The sequence below is a fragment of the Penicillium oxalicum genome, chromosome I, assembly GCF_001723175.1.
Source record: "Penicillium oxalicum strain HP7-1 chromosome I, whole genome shotgun sequence".
NCBI classification, from domain to species: Eukaryota; Fungi; Ascomycota; class Eurotiomycetes; order Eurotiales; family Aspergillaceae; genus Penicillium; species Penicillium oxalicum.
In genome coordinates, this window is record NC_064650.1 from 1,737,382 (window position 1) to 1,757,362 (window position 19,981).

At 52.4% G+C, this 19,981-nt stretch overlaps 4 protein-coding genes across 4 annotated transcripts; 2 read left to right on the forward strand and 2 right to left on the reverse strand.

Annotated features, from left to right (window-relative positions):
- Positions 1-487: 487 nt before the first annotated feature.
- Positions 488-8,462, reverse strand: POX_a00592 (uncharacterized protein; the record flags this gene model as incomplete). Its single annotated transcript, XM_050109531.1, has 8 exons — positions 488-517; positions 602-979; positions 1,042-1,347; positions 1,411-1,565; positions 1,628-4,990; positions 5,170-5,493; positions 5,542-5,913; positions 5,972-8,462. The coding sequence occupies 8 exons, from the start codon at positions 8,460-8,462 to the stop codon at positions 488-490; spliced, it is 7,419 nt and encodes a 2,472-aa protein (XP_049973299.1).
- A 3,389-nt stretch (positions 8,463-11,851) lies between these two features.
- POX_a00593 (Subtilisin-like serine protease) lies at positions 11,852-13,522 on the forward strand (the record flags this gene model as incomplete). Its single annotated transcript, XM_050109532.1, has 3 exons — positions 11,852-12,217; positions 12,306-13,244; positions 13,316-13,522. The coding sequence occupies 3 exons, from the start codon at positions 11,852-11,854 to the stop codon at positions 13,520-13,522; spliced, it is 1,512 nt and encodes a 503-aa protein (XP_049973300.1).
- Positions 13,523-15,592: 2,070 nt separating this feature from the next.
- POX_a00594 (Lactose permease) lies at positions 15,593-17,439 on the reverse strand (the record flags this gene model as incomplete). Its single annotated transcript, XM_050109533.1, has 4 exons — positions 15,593-16,404; positions 16,503-17,015; positions 17,093-17,214; positions 17,270-17,439. The coding sequence occupies 4 exons, from the start codon at positions 17,437-17,439 to the stop codon at positions 15,593-15,595; spliced, it is 1,617 nt and encodes a 538-aa protein (XP_049973301.1).
- A 1,194-nt stretch (positions 17,440-18,633) lies between these two features.
- On the forward strand, positions 18,634-18,927 carry POX_a00595 (uncharacterized protein; the record flags this gene model as incomplete). Its single annotated transcript, XM_050109534.1, has 1 exon — positions 18,634-18,927. The coding sequence occupies one exon, from the start codon at positions 18,634-18,636 to the stop codon at positions 18,925-18,927; it is 294 nt and encodes a 97-aa protein (XP_049973302.1).
- Between the last annotated feature and the right edge of the window lie 1,054 nt (positions 18,928-19,981).

Sequence of the window (19,981 nt, forward strand, 5' to 3'; positions counted from 1 at the left end):
ATATTGCGTTCGAGTTCAAGAGTAGATCTTCAATGTTTTGAATCTTTTGTTAATTTCACGTGCTCAAATACACAAGCCTTTCATAAGTGAATTACTAGTGATAGAGGAGTGTAAGCTTAGTACTGCTCGTGTGTGACGCATGAACAAAAGCTCTCCAACAATAACCACAGTCTTCATGGAGATGGACAAGGTCAGAGGGGAAAAAATGGCAGGGGACTCCTTCCTAAGCGGAGATGCATTGGAAAATAAACCGGTAACGACGGAGATAGGAAGAACCCCCTTTTTGCTACCACGACAGCATCAGGTAATCTAAGGGGCCTGATACCTAGCTTAGGTAGCAGAGATTCGCTGGCTACCAATCTTCCTTCCATCTCCATCCTCTCGGATTCCTTTCCGTTCCAACATGTAGGCCCAGAGTCACCAACCACAATAAATGTTGTTGCTCCGAGACAGATCCGGACATTGTGGGGTACATGCATACTCGCCACTAGCGCCGTTGAACACAATTCCACTCGTACTACGGTAAACACCCATTAGCAATGTTCATACTTTGAATAAATGTGCAACAATCTGCGGGTGCAAGAAAAATGCCGACACGTACCACTCGACCGGCCTCATCACCGGTATAAACCACATGAGGGAGGGCCAGGATGCAGCTGATTCCAGCCTGGATGTTGGCACCATTGTCGCGACTACTATCGGTATGATGTAATTGACGGATGAGCTCTAGCTCGAAGCCGCCATTGCGAATAACTTTGCTCCATATATTGACCACGCCGCGAGCATGACCAGTTAGGATCAATTGACGCTCCAGCCACTCATTTTGAACGCCTTCATAGAAAGCACAGGATAAAACACGGTCCTCGGGCGCGTCGCAGACGGGTTGGTCGATCACGAGTTCACCATTGAGGGTGTACATGGTGATCCGGCCACCTCGACACACAATGATGTCACCGGTCACGTCGTTGATGCGGGCGCACTGGCGGTGATTCAACGCATTAGTAGACGAACCCAAAATTAAGGGGTACGGTCAACACATACATCAACTGTACCGTCCGCGGGGAGAGTTCGCACGAAGCCACGGCGGTTGAGATCCCACAGCATAATCTGGCCATCGCTAGAGGCAGACAGCAAAGCACTAAAGGAACGAGAGACAGCCAACACAGTCACCGGGGTACGATGCCCGAAGAGCGATCCAACCGGCTGTAGATCAACTGCTCTCGAGGTGGCAGTCACTGTCCACAAGGAGACTGTGCAATCATTGCCGCAAGTTACAAGAGTCCGCGAATCTGCAAAACTAGCGTGAGACAGTTGGCCGATGTGAAGGTGTTCGAAATGTCCCAGGAGCTGCAGAATATTGTTAAAAGACCATCGAACCAGGCATTAAATTCAGACTAGAAATATACGCACCTTGCGACTGTCAATGGAATAGAAGCGGACACTCCCATCAAAGAATCCCCACTCGAGATACTGATCATATGCTGGTGGAATATTGATTCGAAAAGCCGAAGTACACAACAGCCGGTCTTGCCGCATGGCAAGAGTTGTGACACGTTCTCCAATATCTGAGCAAAATTTGTGTTAGTCACGATGGATCAGTCACCACATGTGACTTGAGATTTCTTACCAAGCAGGGACAACGGCATCTGGGTGAGTGATTCTGCAAGGGCATCCAACCGGGGCACGCGATGTCGCTGATCCTCTCGCTGAGGATGAGCGCGCTGGAAGATTTGACCGGGTGTTTGGCCAAAGTTGTGAATTATACCGATGGTCGCCAGCCGTTCCATCGGGTCATCGATGGCGTCTAAATCCTTTGCTCCCTTGTAGGAAAGATGATGGAATACATTCACTGCCTCGATAGCGGCGTCGCCCTTCTGCTTGCATCCGAACACTAGGTCGATCCAGTGATGTAGGTTCTCCGAGACATATGGACTTTCGAGAGCTTCTCGATGCTTTTGAATGAAAATCTTTGGATCTCCCTTGGCCCAAGGAGGTAGCTCGACGGAGTCGATTGCGGTACGCATGTTCTGTAGCATGCCGAACTCGTACTTGTTGGAGTTCACCAGAAACTCGGGCAAGTAGAAAAACTCAGGGATCAATTCGCGAACGTCGGTCATGTTCCCTCGAGATGCAGACTCCCAGGCCTTACGAATAGAATAGAAGAGACGGTCGGCATGGTCAAACGTGCCGCCCTGAAGGAGAAGGTATGATTTGACGAAGGGCTGCAGACGAATGAGATAAGAGCTCACGATCATGGCAGACGAGTAGTGAGTGCCATAGTGGAATGGCGGGGAGTTGTCATCGCCCATCTCTGCGAAGGCGTTGTACCTTTCGCGGAAGCCCATCTCTCGGTCTGGGGTCTGACAGCCCATAGGTTTGGAAAGATCACGAAAAGTTTTGGGATTCGTCAGATCAAGCTCTTCGCTGGTATAATCTGCCAGCACCCATGGAAAGACAGGATATTGAGTCAAGTCATTGAATGTTCGCCCAGCGAGGGTGTTGATCAACATGAGGTAGTGAAAATTTGAGATCTCGCCGCGAATCCATTTCCGCGTGGCTGGATTGGCTGGCAAGTGACCAAAAACGCTTGCAAATTTCGACCCCAGAGACTGTGGCGCATCCTCATGGCTGCGAAGCGTCTCAAATCGCCAGATGTCCTCTGGCCGTGAATGCCCTGCACTTCCAGTCACTTGTGGCGCCTTGATTCCAAGCTGGTTGCACAGATTATCCCGCACGGGCGCAGCAAAGAACGTGAGCAAATAGCTAGTGCCATCTGTAAAGAAGATTTCCAATGCCACATCTCGGAAGAGAAAGCGGCGCTTGGAAACGCTGACAAGGTCGGCCCACTTCCAGCTTCGTGTCTCATGGCCGTGTGAACGGCGGTCGTTCGACTCTCTGCCGGCTATCATTCGTACGTATGGGTCGCGCTCGTCTGGGGGGGCCTGCCAGACGTTCACAATCTCACCATCGGCCCTCTGGAAGAAGTTGTCAAGGATGTAGATGCAATCCTTCCCAAGGATCAAGAGACCCTCCACAGCTTCGAGACCGATGATTCGAGACATGTTACACACGCTTTGTACCTGGTCACCACGATGGAGAGAGCGCATCACTCTGCGGTTCTTGTCTTCGTAGTCCTCGAGCTCCAACTTTGGATCATCCACCATCTCAAAGTTCTCCTCAGACGCACTACGATCATCTGCTCCATCCGAATGGTCATCTTGCTGCCGGGACTCTCCAACATCCACTCTTGCATTTGGCAACTTCGTCGAAGACGCCATTTCTCCTGCAGACAACGCACGCAATCGAACGTCGAGCTTCGGGACAGGCGGCTCAGAGGACTTGCGCTTGGGTTGATAATCTTGCCGTTCCCCCGACTCGTCCGGGACAACTCGCAAGCGCATGCGGCTGCGACCTTCTGTCTGGTCCAGTTTAAAGGTCCGTTCTCTGTCTTCAGCCAGAAGCGCGCCGGGTCGCTTGAGATCAACCAAAAGGTTCGAAAATGCCGCCCACATAAAGACGGAATTATCTTGAAGGTCTTGAATAAATCGTTGAGATTTCAAGAACTCAGACGCGGAGATGTTGGAAATCCAATGTGGAAGGGTAGCATCATGCTTGCGAATGACATCTTCGTCGTACTTTTCCAGCTGGGCCCACTGCTTCAGCTTTTCCTTGCGCCTAGTGATTCTGTGTCTAGCAGAATCTTCACTCTTCATATTCTCCTCCTGGGTGAACGACTCCCATTGCTGGGATAGAACCACGAAGAAGAAGGCATCAAGGTCGCTGCGTTGGTCATCAATTTTTTGTAAAAACGTCTCGTCGTCTAATCCAGCCAATGCCTCAAAGCCGTCCGAAAGTCGCCGCTGAAGACTGGATGGGCCGTGACGTAGAAGGCCAATCATGTCCTCGGGCCTCTGCACCATAATCGTTCGCCAGAGACTTGCGGTAGCAAGACGAATCTCTTTTTCCGTGCTAATGAGCCTCGTGTACAGTAGATAGCACAGAAGCTGAAGGTGTTTGGGTTGGGTTTCTGCGGCAGCAAGAAGAACAACTTGCCAGTAGCTCAGGCGCTGCAAGATAGGTAACGCCTCAGCGTCATCTGCTTCTGATAGTTGGAACAGAATGGCTTTGTAGAGCATCGCGTGTAGCGTTCCTACAGACTGGCTGCACAAGCGAATGGTTTTGATGTGGGCTATTTCAGGTCGTTGAAGATATTCCAGAAGAGCACCGAGGAAATCGAGAACGATGGGACATCCGTTGATGAACCACCCTTCATACACAGCTTCCGTGAGGTGTGTAGCAAAGCGGGCGAGGTTCGTCAGGGCGCGAGGTTCGTGAAGTAGGTGGGGCTGAGTTGAAGGAACATTCTTCAGTCGCGTCAAAAGTGAAACAAGGACCCATGAATTGAAATCGGCCTGATGCTCAAGATCGCCAGCAGGGGTCTTCTGATACAAGCCCAACCCCGAAAAGTCCTTGCGTTGAAGCAGCTGATTTTCGAACACATCAAGCACAAGCGCGAGAACAGCCATGACAAGGGGGTACCTTCTCGTTTCACTGCTGGATGAACTGGCTATATTGAGAACGGTTCGGATCCGGGCAGGTGAAGGTTGATGCTTCGACTGGGCGGAAGATATGAGGATGAAGGACGACCGGCGCTGGAGAGGGTCCGCGCTGGTGTCGGGACCCTCGGGAGAATCAACAATACTGACCTGCAGCGGCGTCGAGCTATTGTTGCGACTCGATTTAGGTCGTGTTAGTAGACTGCTCTCTTCAAAGCTCAGCCCACCATATCGCGAATGAAGCTCAGAGTTTGGACTGATTGGTTCCACACCAGTGACAGTAGGGTATAAAAGGGTTAAGACTTCTTGAGCATAGCCGGACTGAATTGTAAAGTCGCGGAAACTTTGTGACTGCTTCGACAGCTCTTTCAGAAATCCAACGACCGACTCAATCAGATAACTTTCTTCGGCGAAAACTTTCGAAGCGTCAATTGCTACGAAGATGTCAACTGTTAGCAAAACACATGAACTCCGCACCTATGCAAGCCAAGAACACCTACATCCCAGACTGTGCGCTGACATGAGAATTTCCAGCGCAGAGTCAGATCTTATTGATTTGGGTCAGGCTCCCGTTCCGGCGATACCAAACTTTCGATTGCACGCTTGACCATACCCATGATGACGGGAAGCATCTCCGGGAACGCAATACGCAAATCTCCATTAGCGAGGAATATGCCTAGAAGATTTGACGCTGTGAATTGTCGGTCAAGATCGATTGCTGCGAGATCCTGCCCAAAGAGAATAGAAAAACAAATTGGCCACAAAGCAGGCACGTTCCACCATTTTTGGAGGTGGTTCTCGAGCACAGTGTATCCCCCATTTTTGTCAGAGAACTTCTTGCTGTAGCTGCTCCCGTGAACAATGAGCAATCGTGCAAGAACCTTGGTCGCGAGTACGACGATTTCCGGTTCATCTTCGCATGAGAGATAAGCAGCCACTGCACACAAAATAAGCGGGTGAACCAGTTTGGAAACTCCTAGCATACATACCTTGTTCGTGACTGCTTTTGCAAACCTCTTCAGAGGGTTCAGGTCGAAAGCGTTGCAGAGTACCGATGCGTAAAGTCGTAAAATCTCTGTAGCTAGGATCGGACCCGACAGTTTTCTCATATGATCTGCACTGGATGAAGAAGGCCGGGGCGAACTCGGCATAGCAAATCGAAGGCTTCTCTTTTTCTGGAGGGCTGTTGGTGACCGCGGTCGGTGCAAGTTGTACGTGATGGACAAAGCAAGCGAGCGTAGAAGATCGGGAGAAAGGTTGCTCTCCAATAGAGCCCTAAATGAAGCAATACAGGGACCGATAGAATCTTCGGTCAGCTCATTGCTTTTGAGCGTTTCGAGGAGTTTCTTGCTGACACCTGTGACGGTTAGCAGGGCACTTGAAATCCGAGGATTGAGAGCAGAACAATCACTCACGCATACGTCCGAAGCGTTTCGCATTGAAACGGCGATAGTTGCTGTCAGACACAAACGTCCGGAATTGGGAAAAGTATAAGTTAGACACGTCGCTTTCACCCATCCGCCAAATGTCCATGTCCACAAGTAAGACACGGTAGGCAAGAGGATTCGCAATGATGGAATGATTTGGATGATCAAAGTCATATCCCACAAACCCGAGTGTGAGACGCAAAAGGTCAAGCATGAGCTTGTTGTGCTCCTCGGCATTGGTGCTGATGGCTGAGGATCGTCCGCCTGAAAGAGGATTGGCGATCTGAAACCCCAACTTCTCACGGAGCAAAACCGCCAAAATCCCATAACCGTTTTCTCGTTCCATTGCTTCACTGTTCCTCCAATTGTCCTGCACAGCCTCATAGAGCGCGTTCACTGCCAGTCGGGTTGCCTCTACTGAATTGGCGGCTTGGATCAAACTGAGATGGACAGCTGCACAGCCACCTAGACACCAGCTCGCGTCATCCATGGACCAAGGAACAGCAACAACGGGCTCTCCAGTGAGGACTCCCACGCCTTGTGGTTGCGTCAATCCATCGTTGATGGCGGGAGTACCTCCATTCACTGCCAATGCATTTCCCCCGGTTTTCGTCACGTGTTGCAGGCTCTTGGCGGCTGTTCGAGACAAGGATTTGCTGAGCTGCGTCTCGTCGACATTATTACTATCGTTGCTGTCCAGTACGGCAACCGGGGTGAGATTGATCAGGACTGAACCTTCAGGTACGAGGGTGCTAGCTCGTCTTCGGATGGCCATGATAATGTCCGATTCCTCCTCCCTTCCAGGATGGAGATGTTCATTGCGCAGGTTCAATGTAGCCGACGCTTTGTAGGTTTGGAAGGACCCCAAGCAGTCCTGGAAGTTTCCGAAATAGCGTGGGCCAAGATTGTAGAAAACCGCGATAAGATCGTCGCTATATGCCTCATCGAAGAGCAAGCCATTCGACAAGGACCACCGTGAACTGGAGACGCCTTTCCCCAGGCGCATGGCAAGATCTTGTGGGGTCCCGAAGAAAGCCTGGATCCGAGGTGGTCGGTGGGGATGATTACTGACTGGGACTGTGGGGTATTCAATCTTCAGCTGTTCCACGAATTCGCCATCAACAAATAGCGAGGCTCGCGCCGAATGCGCCGCCTTTGCTTTTCTATGCACTATACAGATATGATACCATCGGCCCGCCTCAAAGGTGGTGGACTTGAAGCGCACACTGGGCCGAGATCCGCGGATAGAAGTCTGAAAAATGAATTTTCGCGACTCTTTTTCCACATAGGCCAGAACAAAGCACGTCTGGCTTGCGTCAAAGGCCCCAAAGATTGTCGTGTGCGTGTTGCGATCAAAGTCGTCAAAACGCACCCAGGCCGCAAGGGTGTACCCAGCTGACGCACTTGGTGGGAAAGGCCGGCCCAAAGTTGCAAATTCCACCGAGCAGAATCCGTGAAGTGACAAGTCAAACTGAATTGATGGTGGTTCTTTAGAGTATCTGAGTGCGGACAGTAGGAACTCGAGGTTTTGGTGATTGTCGTGCGCGTGGCGATACAAAGTAACAGCATCTTCCAGACTGTTGATGCCCTGAACACTCAGATGTTGAGCCAGGTCTTGGTACAATTGCCTTTCTGTCTCGGATCGCCCCTTCTGGAACAGAATAGGCAGTATGGCAGTCAGCATACCGGTGGCATGCAACGCAACGACGTTTCTTCGAGATTGTGCCGCCAGTTGACCCAGGCAAGCTGCAAACGTCAAACGTACAACCTCGCTCTCCGCCTCTGTTGTCGCAGACTGGGCGGTCCAGACGCGTACCAAAGACCCGAGAAGCTCGGGGACCTCGACCGTCTCCGCAGACCCCATGAACTGGTCGATGGCATCACGTACTTCTTGCGGAGAAATGCCGGTTTCTGTTCCTTGGAATCTTGCGCTCATTGCTGTGAAAGTCCGGGCTGCAGTCTCCTGGCACAGAGCTGCGGCCAATATCGCACCGTAGAGCTGCTGGGCATCGCTCTCGACCCTGGCGACCTTCCTTGTCAAAACGGCGAGGGACCGTTCCAGCGCAGCGGCTCCACCTCCGGCTATTTTCCGCGCAAAGTACCGCTTGTTACCCAAGTGGGTTTTCAATGCCTCAGCCAGCGTACCCAAGGCGTCCTTGTAGACTCCAATGACACATTTGCGGTCCTCCTTGGACAATATGTCTGGCTCGTACACATCCGCAAGCTGATCTGTCAGCTCCAGGATGGTTTGGAACCCCGCCATCTGGCGAAAGGCATCCTTTGCGACTCGTGGGCGAGCATCGTCGATGAATGTATGTCGCAGGCGAAGCAGAGGTTCAGTTGCTGCGGTCAGGTGAGATAAATCCGGGGTTTCAGCCGTGGTCAGGGATTTGAGCTGGTCTACCAGCGGTGCCAGCTCCTCGGCATGACGGTCGGTCGAGACGGACGGGGAGGGGGAGAGGAGGGGCGGCCGAGACATGGCCGAATCTTATCCACGACCGATGCGATGGCGTGTGACCACCAAAGACCGTGAATGCGCGATTGACGTAACAAGGGAGGCGGTCGGCATTGGAATGTGCTCGCAGCTGTTCAGCGGGTCCGGATGGGAGATTGAAGCACGGCCATCCGAGGAAGATAGTCAGCAGACTGTGGTCGTAGAGATCTACAGGAGTGCCCCCCCCCAAAGATGTGTGCGCTCTGCCGTGGGAGAGGTGGAAAGCTTTCTTTCTAGTGAATGAAGAGTAGGCAATGAACCGCAGTCGCCTCGTTAGGTAGATCGACTGGACGGAGGCCTCGCGGGGGTTGATCGGGGCGATTGGCAGAATCTCAAATCGAGTAGTCAATGGTGAACGCAGGGAGGGAACAGCGCAGGCACGGAAGCACGCCAGTCGATTGAAAATCTGAAACGGACACTTCGTTGACGATTCAGTGGGATGAGATTCCTTCACCAGGTCTTGATCTGCCAGGGCTGCTGTCGAGGTCGAGTGGGGCTTCTCCGATAGGGTCCACCATCCACACCTCCGACGCCCAGGCGCCCAGCGTTTTGAGTCTGTCAGTCGTGACTCGTCAGCAGCGCGACTCACTGAACAGCCCCTCTCCCCAAACCAAACCCACGTCAGGCCAAGGCAGCCGATAAGATAAGATAGTGCCTATGGTAGGATATACTTCTTATCGTCTGGGAATGATGCACGGCTCTGTCGGTGTGTGATAACGACGGGAAAAGGGCACTATATTTGAGTGGAGTTTTTCATTCCATTTGTTTTTCTTTTTCGAGGTATCGGGCTGGTGTTTACCTTTTTTTCCCCTTTCGGATGAAGGGCCTACCTAGCCTGACGTGGACGCTGACTCCCTACAGAGACCATTGTCAAAATTGATCCCGACCGATTGGTAGATGGGTCAGCAGTGTCTAGGTAGGGCACTACAACGGATGGTGATACCACGTGCTGCACAGGGAAGCGGTGCCTTTGTTGTTGACTTCAATAGCTTGGACCGAGGTACATATCCATCTTCGCACCTACATTTTGTTTGGGACCCAGGTTTGGTACCATCCTGGGCAAGCTAATAGATGTTTTCATCCTGATTCACCTTCATTTTATAGCATGAATCTCCTGGTGGTCCCGTCGGGTTGGTTGCACATCGAGGAATACCCAGCCTCATCAGAGAGAAGTGTGGCCTACCAAATCATGAGCTCGACAGATTTTGCAACCAGATAGAATCATTCGATAAAATTGATCATGGATCCATCGCTCGATCAGAGGTCCCGATCCAGATATAACCCCAGCCCGCAAAGGCTTTCCAAATCCGGTTTCACTTTTGTCGATTGACAAGAGGTAATGCTCTAGAGTCCTGCGGGTATCGACTGGAGAAAGCACACCCGGTCGGGAGTTGCAACAGTGAAAGGAAGAATTCGACCAGAGGTGTCTTTTCCACGATTGAAACTGGCAACTTGGGTCACCTTAATTTCTGAATTTCTGGCCACTAGTCGAGTTTGGCCTCTTGAAAAGCATATCTTCTCTTCAGGATCTTCCCTCCATACATGTTGCGAGACTGTGCCTTGACAATTTGGTATCGACAGGTTGCAGACGCCTTCATGGAATCCTAGTCCTTGATTGGATGGTTGGATAAATTGAACCAAAGACAATTCTTCAGCAAGGGACCCTCCTATTGAACGAACTGGATTACCCGACCTTAAGAGGGAACTGCCCGGAGTTCACTCAGAGCACGAGAGCACCAGGTCAGGTGCCGGGAGGGATAACATCCAACCTCAGGCCACCATATGGAACTATGGAGCTACCTACATACGTATGTAGGAATTGCCAGTGGTTCATGCCCATGGTGAGGCAACACTCGTCAACTTCCATTGCATGTCTATGGACTCTCACCACACCACATTGTTGAACAGAATTACAGCTGGTGCTTCCATAGATTGAATTTCATCTTGTACAGATGAGGTGCCTCAAGTTGCTTTGCAGGTTGATCAGGTGGATTGAGGTGTTCCCACTTACCCCGACCCGCACTCCTGATTTCCCCGCAGCTCGTCTGTAGGTATGCCTCGTCGCTTGCCTGGTGTAGCTGCAGGCTTTCCGTGCAGACCACCTGCCAAGCGTCGATATAGCATCACTCCCAACTAAGCTGTGGTTTTTGTGAATACCACCTCTCAATCTTACTGAATCTCGATGGTGGTGGTTAATTACTTCTTGCCAAGGAGCAGGAATGATGTTGCTGACCAGCAGGCGACCGTGTTGAGGTCATGTTACTCCACGCCACCCAGACCCGCTTCCGGCGGTGGCCTAGTGTGCCGATCGTTGAATCGATATAGATAGCACAAGATGCATCTGCGATGTCGCACTATTGGGACGCAAGCACGCGACTCGCAAAGTTGCCTTCAAGACCACCGAGAATGCGTCGTCACGCCCATACGGCTGACGACTGTTTCTGTGCGATCGATGGACCTGCCAGGTACCCGAAAGGGGGAACAGGCCACAGGGTCCTTTCAGAGTATCCATCCAATAGCTTCCGTCCTATCACCTCATTCTGTCATCCAATGCAGGTCCGGGAAGGGGTCAGATGGCTATCAGCTAGAAGAGACAAGCCCTTGATGTTCTACTGGACAGAGTTCTGAGTCATCGAGTCATCTGGATTTCAGAACCAGAAACAAGTTTGGAAACCGGGGACCAAGCGACAAGTGAGGTGCGTGCAAGTACTGTAGCGCACGCACGCACAGCCCTGGCTGTACACTCATACCGTACACTCGTATTGGTGTCTGGTACAGAACGTACGGTACCGTCCGTAGACTCCCCAGCCCCCGAGGAATTCTTCTTCAGCCTTGATCGACTTCCCCGCCTCAGGCGAGGCGCCAGCGTCCATCTGCATCCGCCGCGGCATAACAACGGCTTAGATAATCTTCTTTCAGTACCGTGCCTCGTGACCTCTGTATCATCAGGGTGGTATACGGTCACAGAGCGTATCGCCTCAACCCCGGTCTTGAGGGATCCACCGCGATCGACAGCTCACCACCAATCGACCGCTTATCCGTGCCCGCCCTGGGCTGGTATTGCCCGCTCTGACTGGTATCTTAACCGTATCCAGTCGTCTCTGCTCCCCCGTCAGCTCCCGCTTGCATCATGCTTTCTCCGCCTTCTTGTCGCCCTTAGATAAGGACCTGGGTCCAGTGACCCAGTTACTCCTCACATCTCCTCATCACCTCCTCATCACCTCCCTCCCCTTCGCTTCCTCTTCTTCTTCCCTTCCCATCTCCAACCGCTCGTCGACAGCTTAGTCGACACCTATCCTATCTGTGCTATCCTTTCCTTGTGATATCTTTGAATCCCTGTCGTTCATTGTCCATATCCTATACCAATCGTCATCATGAAGGGCCTACTCAGCCTGACACTCCTTCCGCTGCTGGCAGCTGCATCTCCCACTTGGTCTGAAACCATCCATAACGGTGCAGCTCCCCTCATCTCTTCCACAAGTGCCAAGGAGATCCCGGATTCCTATATCGTCGTGTTTAAGAAGCATGTCGGAGCTTCCGCAGCGTCTGCTCACCACAGCTGGGTGCAGGACATCCACTCGGACAACGTGCGGATGGAGCTGAAGAAGCGCTCCCTCTTCGGCTTTGAAAGCGAGCCTTACCTCGGCGTGAAGCACACCTTCCACGTTGCGGGCTCGCTGATGGGCTACGCTGGTCACTTCCATGAGGACGTGATCGAGCAGGTTCGCCGGCATCCGGATGTAAGTACCGCTTCTCCTACAAAGTCTCCTCGCCGCACTCCCGCCACCCCGAACTGCTCGCTGACCTAGGGATCACTATCGTCGGCAGGTCGAGTACATCGAGAAGGACTCGGAGGTCCACCACTTTGAGGACCCTGCCATCGAGAAGAATGCCCCCTGGGGTCTGGCTCGTATCTCTCACCGTGACAGTCTTTCCTTTGGTAGCTTCAACAAGTACCTTTACGCCGAGGATGGGGGTGAGGGCGTCGACGCCTATGTCATCGATACTGGTACCAACGTGGACCACGTTGACTTCGAGGGCCGTGCTTCATGGGGAAAGACCATCCCTCAGGGTGATCAGGATGTCGATGGCAATGGTCACGGCACCCACTGCTCTGGCACCATCGCGGGTAAGAAGTACGGCGTAGCCAAGAAGGCCAATGTCTATGCTGTCAAGGTGCTCCGTTCCAACGGCTCGGGTACCATGTCCGATGTCGTCAAGGGCGTCGAGTGGGCTGCAGAGGCTCACATCAAGAAGTCCAAGGCCGCCAAGGATGGCAAGGCCAAGGGCTTCAAGGGTAGTGTTGCCAACATGTCTCTGGGTGGTGGTAGCTCCCGCACTCTCGACCTCGCCGTGAACGCTGCTGTTGACGCTGGCATGCACTTCGCCGTTGCTGCCGGTAACGACAACGCCGACGCTTGCAACTACTCCCCCGCCGCTGCCGAGAAGGCCGTCACCGTTGGCGCCTCAACGCTGGCTGATGAGCGTGCTTACTTCTCCAACTACGGCAAGTGCACTGACATCTTCGCACCTGGTCTGAACATTCTGTCCACCTGGATTGGTAGCAAGTACGCTGTCAACACCATCTCCGGAACTTCCATGGCCTCCCCTCATATCGCCGGTCTCCTGGCCTACTATGTCTCTCTCCAGCCTGCCTCCGACTCCGCCTACGCTGTCGAGGAGATTACCCCCAAGAAGCTCAAGGATGCGCTGATCACCATCGCTACTTCCGGTGCTCTGTCTGATATTCCCTCCGACACCCCTAACGTAAGTTGAACAGTCCTGATTCAGGTCATTCTTGTGCTCCCTTGATAGTTTCATGCTGACTTTTCTCACAGCTCCTCGCCTGGAACGGTGGTGGTTCCTCCAACTACACCGAGATCGTTTCCAAGGGTGGCTACAAGGCTGGTGCTTCCGAGTCCATGAAGAAGCACCTCGATGAGCTTGTTGGCAAGGTCGAGGAAGTGATTGCCAAGGAGCAGAAGGTCCTGAGCCACGAGCTCGGTGCTATCTACAGCGAGATCAAGGACGCTGTTAGCGCTTAGAGAGACTTCGTGATCGAGACCCGTCTGTGACGGGCCGGTCTTTCCTGGGCATTTTTGGACGGAAGGATTCACATTGGCGCAGATCAGTTGCTTTGTTTTATCCTGATTCATGATTACTCTTTTCCCCTTTCTCTTATTGTCATGGACTCTTCTATTTTTTTTTCGTCGGATTAGTCGATCCGGTGTGCTCAACCTATAGTATCTCACAGATTGTTACTTGCTCTTCTGCTTCTCGCTCTTGATTCCTCCTGTTATCACCACCAGGTGCACCATCTCGGTTATAGCTCGACATTTGAATCCTGACTTAGGGTCCCCTACATGCAAATGATTCGCCATTTTGAGTTATTCTTTCCTCCGCTGGTAACCACACGAGCCCGGGCGGGAGTCCCCCAACTTATAGTATGCTCACTCCTGTGCACGATCCAAACTTTTCTCATTCCGAAAGGCAGAAAGTCGTCAATCGTAGCGTTGAACAGACCGCTTGCAAACACACAACCGCTCACAACTATGAAGGACCTCCGCCCGGCACTTGCATCAATCTCGCGCCCCCGTCTTCCCTCGTCTGACTTGCACTCCTCGCGTTCCATAGATATCCGATGTATAGCCTAAAAGTGATGCCCATTGGAAACTTGAAAAGTAAGGGGGAGTGTATCATGTAGGGCCCCTCACCAAAACACCATGCTAGGTCTATATCTGCTCTGGCAGGGATCCGATCGTTTTCCTCCTCGCTCGATTTGTCATATTTCGTCTACTCCTCAGGGAGACAGGTACCGAGTCCTCGCTGCCTCCATGGAGACCAAGATTTAAAGCACTGTGGGTATCTTTTGTGAGACATCTCATCTAATCCCAACTTCTATTTTCCTAAGGTTGATCCCATCCTGGGCTGGTATCCGCGTGAAAGAGTGTCTTCGGCTCTGGGACTCTTACCTGAACTCTGTCAGCAAACCGCCCTACAGCTAGAGATCTCAAAGTTGAATGACTGGGTGCTTTGTACTTTTCCCAGTCCTCGCCTTTGCTTTCATAAGCGGGGCGAGCAGAGCATGTCTTGCTCTCTATGAGGTCCTTATCCTCTTCTTGACAACAAGTGAATTTAACCCGATCCGCAAATACGCGCAAATCTCAGGAGGAAATGATCTCGTGGGATGTTACTTTTCAGTCAAAGCGATGACGAGGGATATATTTCTCTTTTAAATGGTGGTGGACTGGATTAAGCTGGAGGTTCCAGTCAGTCAGCTTTGAGTCTGATTGAAATATAGCCCGGTAAGGGCTATGAGCTTCCTATAATCTGTTTGTGTGAACGCCGGGCTGGGTTGATTACCTATCGAGCCGTAACCTTAGTGGACGGTTGATAGAATAGTAGTATTTACCACGTTGAGTCACTTCTTTTGACTAGGTAGCCTTTTATTTAGCATGGGGCTGTCGGGATGCCCATAGCCAGGAATGAATTAGACCAATAAACTTTCTTCCCCCAGAGTTGCATTATTAGTTGTTTGGTTTACTCAGTCAGGTATAGGCGGGATCTGGGTCAATTCAAAGTGACAACGCTGGCATCTCTATGTCATTTTACTGTTACTCGCTGTGTTGGGACTGGTATCACCGGATCGACAATATGTCTACCACGAGACCATGTTTTGAGAAAGTCAGTTTTGCTGAATGCGGTGATGGAATGAATGCCCGTGCTTTGTGCTGTCAGTTGCGGACCGAATCTGTCACGTAGTGCGGCTCTCGGTCAGGCCGAAATTGACCGTTGAGAGTTTGCATACAACCTTCCGATATCCTGCTTGGACTGTCAAAGCAGGGAACCTATGATTATAAGGTGAAGGTGAAGCAGGACAGTGTTAGAAAGCAAGAAGGAGCCAAGTTTTGTCTTTTTGAAAAATGGGTTCAAGAGTCTTCAACTTCATTATAATCTTATATAGTGATCCATAATCATCGTTTGGAGGAAGCGGGGAGCTTGCTTTTTCTTCTTTTGGTCCTTTACCAAGCATCCCACAGCACGTAATACACATATCTCGTTTGAACATCAGAATTAAAGAAAAGGAAAAGGAATCCCGCACAGAGTGGTCGCGTCTACGCCTCCATGCCAACGACAGTACCAGTCTGGTCGATCTCGACCTTGGTTCGCTTCAAGCTGGCATTGCGAGGGTTGGGGGCGTCGAAGATCTCCTTGAGCTCTTCAAGGGTCTTTCCGGCGGTCTCGACAAAGAAGAAGTAGATGATAACCATCTCGACGATGATCCAGGCGATGTAGACAAGGTACAGCTTCCAGCCAATCTTCTCAATACCGACTGAGATACCGTAGGTGTTGACGACCATGGCCACGTTGAGGACGAGGAAGTTCAGGCCGGAACCCTTGGCACGAGTGCGGTTCTCGAGAACCTCGACGGCATAGAGAGTCTGCAGGGGGGTGAAACCCCAGGCGAAGATGATACCGAAGAGGTAGATGGAGACAATCACACCGTAACTCAGGTTGGGGTTGTTGGGGGTCTCGGCAGTGAAGGCAGTCAGCATGATGTATGCAATGAGACCACCGGCGAGACCGCTCAGGAGCATGGTACGACGACCGAGCTTGTCCAGAAGGGTGGCACCGTAGATGGCACCAATCATACTGAAGATGGGGTTGATGGCGTTGATGAGCAGCTGCTTGTTGGGGTCGAGGATACCGGCTTGGATGATCATCTGGGGCATAAAGTAGGACACGACATTGTTACCGGACCATTGGCCGAACAGAGACATGGCGACCAGGAGACCCAGACGGTAGCGGGCAGCACGGGTGTTGACCAGCTCGCGGAAGTCCCACCACGGGTTGTCGTTGTGGGTGGCGCTGATCTGCTCGGTGATCTCGTGGTACTGGAGCTGGACGATGGGGTGCTGGCGGTCGCCTATGAGAGTCGAGTAATTTAGAAAAAGAAAGAAAAAAAGAGAGAGACAGAACCCCATTTGTGAAATGAAGCACATCGCAGAATGGAGCATCGCTTACCTTCACCATGATACTTGGCGAGCACATCAAGGGCCTCCTCGCGGCGGTCCTTGGCAATGAGCCAACGGGGGGACTCGGGGAAGAACATGACCGAGAAGAGGACGATTCCAGGCAGACCGGCCTGGACAATAGTGGGAATACGCCACGCCCAGGCAGTCTGGAGGTGCAGGTTGCTTCCGTAGGTGGTCCAGCCAGCCAGAATGTTACCCAGCCACCAGAAATTGTTGTACATACCCGCCATGGTACCACGATAGGCGGGATGACTGAGCTCGACACACCATGCGGGAGCGGCAGCACTGGCGAGAGCAGCGCCGAATCCGAGCAGGAAACGACCGCCCATGAACATTCCCATGCTCGTAGCAGGGGCCTGCACAGCAGTGCCAATCCAGACAATGAGACAGCCGATGAAGATACAGATACGACGGCCATAGCCGTCAGCCAGGAGACCACAGAAGGGGAACGCAGCAATTTGACCGAGGTTGTAAATAATGAACACCACACCAGTCGAGGAACCTGATCCAAATCTGTGTTAGCAAGTGTCTCTTTGGCTGGGCAGCGAAAGACAACAGAATGTTCCAAGGGCTTCTCACCAGCGCCAGACAGTCCGAAAGACTCCTGGTAGGGCTTCATGGCGTTGATAGCACCCATGAGCGAGGAATCGAAACCGTTCATCGTTGAGACCAGATAACAGATACCCATGATCATGTAAAGCCTGTACAATTGTTAGGGTCCATAGACGGGTACGATGATCCTCGTGTCACACATACTTGATCATGCTTTTTGAGAGCAGCTGCGGAGGCCGAGCAGCCATGGCCGCTGCGAGGGCAACGGACGCAGCATGGACCTCTTGGACCTGGCCCTGGGGCTCTTTGTCCAGAACCACATGGTCCAGGGTACTTTCCTGGTGTACCACACCAGCACCCTCGTATTTTGACATGCTGGACAAAGGAGATATGAGAGCGAGACTTGGTCCGGGGTAGCAAGCTTGGAGTGTGGAGAGGAAGCTTGGGGAAAAGACGATCAAGGGAGCCCGGCGACGAGGGGCCGACGACAGTACTTATAATCCCCTCCATGTCTTTTAAAAAAAACGTTGATGATGCCCCAGACAGGCAATGCACCATGTCGATTACCCCAGATTCACTTCTCCACGTCTTCCCAGTCGCACGTGGTGTGCGCCTGCGACAAGTCGACCAGCCCAAAAGAGACTTTTCCTCGGGGATAGCGGGTGGATGCAAGCGGGGGCGAGGGTGTTGCCCCCCCCCCCAGGAATCCTTTTCCTGGGAGGGTTCCGTGGGACGGGTGATGGAGCCAAGAGGGAACGCTACACCAATGATTCAGTCGACTGGGTGTCTCAAATAGGCATAGAGGGAGTATGGATGCCTTTTGTTGGACAAATTGTCGGGGAGTTTTGCACGGGCTTGGGGGGGATCGCGGTGGCGCGGACTTCCAGCCTGATCTGGTTTTGGTCTGCCGGGTGGTGCAGCAAGCTTATCCTGTATAGCATTCCTGAGCAGACGTGCGCATCCAGGGAAGTGGACGAGACCATGCCAGATTCGTCGGTACATCCGCCAGTGGGCTAGACCTTACCCAGCTCCTGATGCCCTTGAGGCTTGCGGTATCGAAAAATGAGAATAATAATAGTCATGAGAATCACAATGGGCATGTCCATAGGCTGGCTGCACGTCCAGACGGTACGTTTCCGAGGTGGACAACACGACCGACGCCCCGCCATCCTAGGATGAAAAGCCGCATGGTCTCTGTTCGAGTAGGAAGGTCTTGTGGATGCTAACTCGCATGATTCACTGTTCTCATCCACATGAACGGGGGCCTTTACTCCAGGAACCTTCCCGTCTAGGCTATAGGCGTTGGGATCCTCCCGAAAATACTGTAAAATGCCGCGAACTCTCTGGTTGTTGGACACTCCTCGTGCCCACTTCCCAATGGGTTCGCAGGGAAAAAGAAGTTCTTGGCCATTAAAAACGTGTTGCGGGGATTTCTCGAGCCCTTGGCATCGGGGTGCCGAATTAATCTGGGATATCAACGCTCGAGATCGGTGTTTGATCTCGCTACTATTCCCTGGATGACGCGAGTGGCATGTCAGTCATACAATTTACTGTCAGGACATGCATCAATGATCAAGCTACAGGATCCATTGCTGGGCACAGCTGTTGTTGAGCGCGATGGAACCCGTCAGGTCTTCTGCTTTGAGACACATGCGTACTATGAGGGGGTTGCAAATCAAGACGCTCGATTCACCCCGCCGCCTGCGGACCTCACGCGGTCTGAAGTTTGGATTTTGAGCGGAAAACGTGGCACTGGCCATCCAAGCCCTTCGCGGCGACGACGGCGGAAAGTGGTGGAACTTAGATTCCGCCATGCCGTGCAGTTGGAAGCCGCCTCGGCCCGACTTCAGAGAAGGATCTAAGGCGCCTGGAGGCTGTCGTTCATTCTGAGAGGAGCAAATAGACGACTCTTCAGTCTTGAGACTCTCGTAAGATTGGTCTTGATGTACACCTTCTCCTCTTCGCAGATGAAAAGACCTGTACATATCTCCCTGCATGGAGCGTGGACCCCAGACTCTAGACTTGCGAGTTTGCCGGGGGGTCAGATTTGAGGGGGAAGATGGGGTTCCCCGGAGAAAGTTACCCATTGGGAATTTGGGATCGGGTGAATTCTCGGAGAAACCTGCGGAGAGCAACCACCAAATCGGTTGATGGACGGCGGGCGTGTCAAGTGCTCATCACCATTCCACTTGGTCTGTTGGAGCTTCCGACTTCTGAGGCGCTGGACCGTCTCGGCGTCTCGGCGGGTCGGCGTGGGAAACCGAACTTTTGTAGTTGTACCAAGACGCCTTTACGACTCTGTGAAGATGAGTGGGAACGCCTCTTTTCCAAATACGCCTGGGCGAGGCTTTGCACTTCCCATTACCACTCACCGAGAAAGACTTTCCGGGTCGCATGAGAAAGGATGAGACGCCCCAAAGCTAGAGGGGGAGAAAATGGATGTGGTGTGGTTGCGACGGAGCAGCACCGAACGATTCAAGGATTTGGAGTTGACGTCTGGTTCGGACTACTAGTAGTAAGGCCCAAGGTTGTCGCGCATCGACGTAAGCGCGGGTCCATTATTACCTACTAGGTACCTATTACGACTGATTATCCCTGCTTCTGGCGCGGTTTGCATTATTTACCTCGGTTCCTCATCACAGAGTCTCGTGGGCTAGGGGTAAGCTCGTTCGATTCGACGTGATCTCTGCAGGGTTCCATCACGGCGTGATGGAGCGCGTCCTCTCATTGAAGGAAATTTCTCGGCCCACTACATGTGAAGTTCGGGCCGAATCGAGAGAGATCACACACAATCGCTCGCTGAGGACAAGTCGCCTAGGGGACAGTGGGCATATTTCTTAGACTCAGCCGCGCCGTCTGGGCCCCCGAGACTCGGTCTCGCCATGCGACTTGTCCGCGGCTCCGTGGACTGAGTTC